Source organism: Nilaparvata lugens, chromosome X, assembly GCF_014356525.2.
Source record: "Nilaparvata lugens isolate BPH chromosome X, ASM1435652v1, whole genome shotgun sequence".
In the NCBI taxonomy this organism is placed as follows: Eukaryota; Metazoa; Arthropoda; class Insecta; order Hemiptera; family Delphacidae; genus Nilaparvata; species Nilaparvata lugens.
This window is the reverse complement of record NC_052518.1, coordinates 71,642,646-71,649,468: the sequence shown is the minus strand read 5'-3', so window position 1 is coordinate 71,649,468 and position 6,823 is coordinate 71,642,646. Positions and strand designations below refer to the sequence as shown.

Genomic DNA, 6,823 nt, shown 5'->3' with positions numbered 1-6,823 from the left:
ATATTGCTTTACATTTGAGACAATGCATGTGAGATGATGCTGTTATTTGGAAAGCTGAATCAAGGGCTGGATAAGGCTGCTGCAGTACACCCTCCAACTCCTCCTCCTCCTCCTACAGAGATACGTTCTAAGCCTATAAAAGTAGATAATAGAGTGATGGATGTCATTCAGCATTCAACCTTGACAAGGTTAACATCTAGGAGCATCGAGTGTTTGCAAGAACGAGGCTGTCAGATATGAGTAGAATAGGAAGATGGGAGTTTTGGATGTGATACAGAATGGACCGTCATCGGACAACAGTATCATTGGGTTTGAGTACCATTCTCATGCACCCTATACTGTAAGCTACAATGACGAGATACAGATTCCAATTCAACAGCAAGATGTTTACACACTGCCATCGGAGAGCTATCTACATTTGGAGTATACTGTGACTGGAGCTGCCAACGCTGCTGTGGCTGGAACTCTGTGTGTCTCTGGATTCTTCAGCAATGTGTTTTCAGAGATACTCTATGAAATCAATGGTGTGGAGGTGGATAGTATACGCAATCCTAGAGTTACCGGCCCAATGAAGAATGCTGTTACATTTGAACGTGATGAGTGGACCAAGATGGAAGGAGCTGGCTACAAGTTTAGCCCATCTCATGGATTCACCGATTTTGCTGCCAATGGAGCCGACACTACAATCATTGATGTGCCTTTGAGATACCTGCTGTGCTTTGCCAAAGACTATAGACAGATTTTACTCAATGTGAAACAAGAGCTGGTGTTGAGGGTCAGCCCCAACTTTCATGACTGTGTGAATGTTGCTGCTGCCAATGTAGCAATCACAAAGCTTTTATGGAGAATGCCTTATGTGGAAGTGGCAGATGATGTGAAACTGTGTCTGCTACAGATTGTACAGAACGACACACCCATCAGTATATCATTTCGACATTGGGAGTTGTATACCTATCCAATGTTGCCGCAGACAAGAAAGCATACATGGACTGTCAAGTCGACATCACAGCATGAAAAGCCACGATACATTGTGATTGGGCTACAGACTGCAAGACAAGGTGTGGCAGCAGCCAACAATTCTTGCTTTGACAAGTGTAATATGAAGGATGTTCGAATGTTTTTAAACAGCAGATACTACCCATATGAGAGCATTGATGGTGATGATAATCGCATCTACAACATGTATGCAGCTTTCAATGGAGTCTACAACCATGGTAATGCTCATGCAAGCAACCCTCTGTTTGAAAAGAGTGCCATTGGTGATGGAAAAATAATGCTGTTTGCTTTTGATTGCTCCCGCCAAAATGAGTCACTCAAAACTGGAAGTATCGATGTGAGGATTGAGTTTGAAGCATCTGAAAACATTCCAGGTAATACAACTGCCTACTGTATGATGATTCATGAGATGACTAGAGAGTATTGACCAATGTCAGGCCTGGTACTGTCGGCATAAAAAAGATATATAGTCAGTGCACAGTGATAAATTGCTCAGTTGAGCTCAAGACAATGAATGAGCCAGTCATGACAGGATATAGAGGACTTTTATGGAGGAGGGGGAGCTGTCTTCACATGAAGGGGAGGACGTGGTGGGCTGTGTTATTGGTGGGCGACCGCTGAAGAAAGATGCCTCTACAAGTACAACTGGACTCAATGATGATGACTCCTACATTACAGCAGAAAGTGGTGTAGATGACTGGCCATCGAGTAGAGCAGAAAACATTTTTGGACCACTACCACTGTACCTGATGAACTTTCAAGGTTTTGAAGGTTTGGACAACAAGTTTATTGTGGAGGAGATGGCTATCCTGGAGCAAGATGATGAGCATCATGTGACTACTCATCACTACTTTTTCAAGCCTCCCTACTCCGAGTCTCTCAGGCAAATCATCGCCAACAACTGTATACATCAAGCTAAATATGGACTCAGGTGGTCAGACTGTGGGACAGAACATCTTCCCTATTCAGCTTTGAAGGAAATTGTGCGTGGAACAGTTGGAAGGTGGTTGGATCAGAACCAGCAGCATCCAATTAAAATCTTTGTCCATGGATATAAGCAGATTACTCTACTGGATACAATTCTACAACTGAACAATGTGGAGTACCTGGACCTATCATCACCATATTTCTCTCCTGCTACGCCTGATTTGGAGTTGCTGATCAAGAAGATTGATGGCATATACTGCCCAGAACATCATCTACTCAACTTTATCGACATGGTGTGGAACAAGCTATCATCTTCAATGTTTGGAGATCAGTCAACCAACAACGTCAACAACACTGATGGATTGTCAAATACACAACTATTTTGCTCATTGAAAATTGTTATTGCTCTACATGGATGGATTAACAAAACTTTGTTAGAAGATAGAACCTTTTGTCACAATTTTTTCAATGCTGTTAATACTCATTTGCATTATCAATAAAAAGAAATATTGTAATCAACTCTATGCTCTATCATTTATCCTCCTCACTCCTCTTTGAGTAAAGTGCACACTATGTGTTCACATGGAGCTATTGCGCAATGTTATGCAATTGTATTATGTCATACAGACCTGTTGAAACAGGAATGCTTGTTGACTGAGTTGAAATAGGTTAGAGTTGGGATTAGATGAACTAAGCCAGCTCTAACCTAATTTAACTTAGTCTTATGCTTCACTCGTTCCTCAGGAATATCTATAGTGAAAAGCAAAAAAGATATCCATTATGGTGTAATGGTAATCTAACCAGCACTTACCTGTCTTATAGATGTGTTGTAGATGCCCAGTTTTCATAGTATCCTACTGGGATTCAAACCCAGGACCTCTAGTATGGAAAGCCGCGATGCTAACCACTACACCATAATGGATATCTATTAACTAGCTTCAACTATATGCTATCTCAGTCTTGACCTAGAGGAAACATCTATATTGATGTGCAAGATTCTGAGCTACTATTATTATCTATGGGATGAGGTGTTGAACACTGAATTAATGAAACTCTCAATCAATGGTTAACACACAAAATGAGGTTTATTTCATACATGTTTACATCATTACATGAGAGTTAGTTTTAGACAGAGGATCAGCCAATGAGGGTTTATTTCTTTATTATCATAATACAAATGGTTATACATTCAATAGTATTTGACTTTCTTGAACAGAAGTTTTAGACAGTGGATCAGCCAATGATGGTTTATTTCTTTATTATCATCTATTACAAATGGTAATACATTCAATATTAATTTTAATTCTTGAAAAGTCTCAGTCTATGAGTATTTCCTGTCGAGTACACAGCAATTTTGTACCCACTCATGTTTACCGGCTCAGCAGTAGTGACACTCTTGAACATTGTGTCAGTGTATTGAGATGGCGCAAAGACTCGTAGTATTTCATGCTCTTTTTCAAGGTCGATTGTGATTCTCTCTCCATATCTAGTTGTAAGTCTCTGCACCGCCTTCATGTCATACAGCTGTCCCTGCTGCAGGTCCTTCATGTTGCCAAATATTAATGGTTTTATGTCCTCTCCATCAACAAAGATTTGATTTGCGGTTGCTGACCCACAGCTGGAGCCAATGGCATTGAGGTATTGGCTGGACCACTGACAGAGCTGTTAGCACCCTCAATGTTTGACATCTGCAATTCAAAATATTCATTGTTTCAAAAATCAGTTAATACAATAATACTTTCCAATATCATGCAGCAAACTCACTTTTGTTGACTGTTGACATCAAATCTCGAGTTTGTGTGGGAAAGGTATTATTAGTTGGGATTCGATATAGATCATATTCCATGCAGTTTGGTAGCTGATCAATGTCTACACCATAGTAAAGAGCTTCAACAGTTGCATACTGCGCCAATATGTAGAGGCTGGGAGGGCCTGGCATTCTGTAAAAATTGAATTCAAATGTTATTTTATTGTACATAATATATAATACTGACTAGAATAGATAACCATCACTGTTGTTGATAGTGTGTCAAACCATTGTACAGTTGCTTAGGGAGTAACATATTGGGAGCAATGGTTGGGGAATACTTTGCAAATGACACACCACCACCATACTTATCCCTTCAAGAGATCTCTCCTGGTGGTGGACAAGGAGTTTCCACACTTGTCCCAGCTGCTTCATCCAACCGATCTTCTTAATCCATTTCATAGTCTAAAATCTCCTCGGCAGGTGGAGGACTGCCTGCTTGCTGTTGTCTGTCTCTGAAGGCAACTCCCCACTCAGGGTTGTAAGGAGGAGGTGGATCATCCTCAGGTTCAACTGCATTGTAAACCTGAGGATCAACTATCTCCTCCTCATTCTCCCACAGCTCAATCCGGGCTAGAGACTCCAATTCTTGTGAAGGGGAAGCTGGCGTTGGAGTCTGGTTTTGACCAGAATTCAGCAATCCCCAATTCCTAATGTTCTCCTCCGAGTTTGCTAGCTCCCAGTTCTCGAGAGGTGTGGGAGGCGTGAGAACTCTAGGGATCACCCAGTTCCTTGTGGAAGTTTGTATTATTGGATCCTGCGGTGAGGCTGATTGGTGTGATGAGGGGTGACTGGCGGCAGTTGGATGACTGGTGGTGGTGGTGGTGGGGTGACTGGCAGCGGTTGGATGACTGGTGGTGGCGGTTGGATGATTGGCGGTGGTTGGATGACTGGTGGTGGTGGTGGGGTGACTGGCGGCGGTTGGATGACTGGTGGTGGTGGTTGGATGACTGGCAGCAGTAGTGGGGTGACTGGTGGTGGTGGCAAGATGAGGAGCTGGCTGACAAATGAGCCAACCCCTGGATTATTTGTGTGAGGCGGCTCATAATGGCTGAAGCAGGACCCATCATCACTGTGATGAACCCATTTGACTGTGATGACTCCATTAGTTATTGCTCTCAGTAGTATAAAAAGGAGGAGTCTGGTGCACAAGTGCACCAGACTCCTCCTTCCCCTCAAGGTCATCCAGGTCAACCACCCCTAACCTCAAGGTCATCCAGGTCAACCACCCCTAACCTCAAGGTCATCTAGGTCAACCACACCCACCTCAAGGTCATCCAGGTCAACCACACCCACCTCAAGGTCATCCAGGTCAACCACACCCACCTCAAGGTCATCTAGGTCAACCACACCTACCTCAAGGTTATCCAGGTCAACCACACCCACCTCAAGGTCATCTAGGTCAACCACACCTACCTCGAGGTCATCTAGGTCAACCACACCCACCTCAAGGTCATCCAGGTAAACCACACCCACCTCAAGGTCATCTAGGTCAACCACACCCACCTCAAGGTCATCCAGGTCAACCACACCCACCTCAAGGTCATCCAGGTTAACCACTTTAACCTCAAGGTCATCCAGGTCAACCACCCTAACCTCAAGGTCACCAAAAAAAAAAAAAAAAAAAATGAAAAAAAAAAATTAAGAAAAAAAAATAATAAAAAAATAAAAAATTAAAAAAAATTAAAAAAAAAAAATAAATAAAAAAAAATTAAAAAAATAAAAAAATAAAAAATTAAAAAAAAAATTAAAAAAAATTAAAAAAATAAAAAATAATAAAAAAATTAAAAAAAAATAAAAAAAAAAATAAAATAAAAAAAAAATTAAAAACACATAAAATCGGAAATGAATGGGAAAAAAGGGAAAAAAGGGAAAAAAATTCCCTCCAGATCCTGAACTGGGGTATAAAAGGAGTTGTTCTGCAAGGAGTGGGACATTGTGTCTTGGACAGTCGTGCCATCAGTACGTGTGTGTACCACCAGTACGTGTGTGTGTGTGATTTTAGTATAGTGGTTTCGGATCACTTTCATCTTAATCAACATCAAGAGTAAGTACCAGTGTATTTTATAGTTATATATATTTATATTATATTCATGATTTAACAATTAAGTTCAAAAGAGTAGAATTTTGAAGTAGATGGTTTGAGACTGACAATTAAATTCTAAAATGACTTAAATTCGAAAATGACAAGTTTAATTATGAATTTGGTTCCAATACATAGAGTAAATGACATAGTCAAAAATGACTAGTGTAATTATGAATTAGGTTCCAATACATACAAGTTACGAGTTTAATTATGAATTAGGTTCTTCGAGTTGGTGGTTTAATCCATCCTAACCTAAAAAACGTATAATTACAAAGTAGATCCTAGACCCCCATTCACATTCCCCCATACAGCTCTGGACCATCATCCCTAGAACATAAACACCTATGAACCTCCATCCCCGACCCACGATCCTAGATACCGATTCACCACCTTCATCCCCCACATCCGTTGATAGTGATTTATATATAGAGTTGAATACTGCATACCATACTAATACAATATTGTTTTGCATTGTTCCAGTTCTCATCACTCTGCATTCAACATGCATGCTGCCAACATTCAAGTCGTGCTCTGCCTCATGCTGGCTCTTGGAGCCTATTCACTGGATCCAAAGTATAGGAGTGAAGACTTTCTAGCATACAGGGAGCATGGACTGGATACATACATCATTTTCCATATCAGGCAATGTCTGATGTCATCCAGCAAGTTCAACCACGACCTTGCAACAATGTACAATGATGTCAGCAACTGGTACTTAAAAATCGCAGGAGAGCATGAAGTGGGGAAGGAACTGTGCTACAAAATCCACTGTGCATATGATCTGCGTAACTGTCTCCACCCATCATTCACATCGCTGGATTTCCTTGAAGCAGTTATTACAAAGTCAGTCGAGGTGTGCTCATCCTACTGTCAACATGGGCTGTCAACAACATCTACATCCAGTACTCCAATCAGCAATGGCGCCAGCAGACCCTGAATCACCATGTCCTTGCGGTGATTGCATTTTTGTCATGAGTGCAAGGTGGAGTGTTGAGCCACTCACTATC

At 41.3% G+C, this 6,823-nt stretch overlaps 1 protein-coding gene across 1 annotated transcript; it reads left to right on the top strand.

Annotated features, from left to right (window-relative positions):
• The first annotated feature begins 253 nt into the window (after nt 1–253).
• On the top strand, nt 254–1,423 carry LOC111057002. Its single transcript, XM_022344417.2, has one exon. It carries the CDS (start codon nt 254–256, stop codon nt 1,421–1,423), a length of 1,170 nt encoding a protein of 389 aa, XP_022200109.2.
• The last annotated feature ends 5,400 nt before the right edge of the window (nt 1,424–6,823 follow it).

Bases quoted from the DNA above. Each gene is read 5' to 3' on its own strand.
- LOC111057002 (XM_022344417.2), top strand. From the start codon at position 254: ATGGGAGTTTTGGATGTGATACAGAATGGACCGTCATCGGACAACAGT.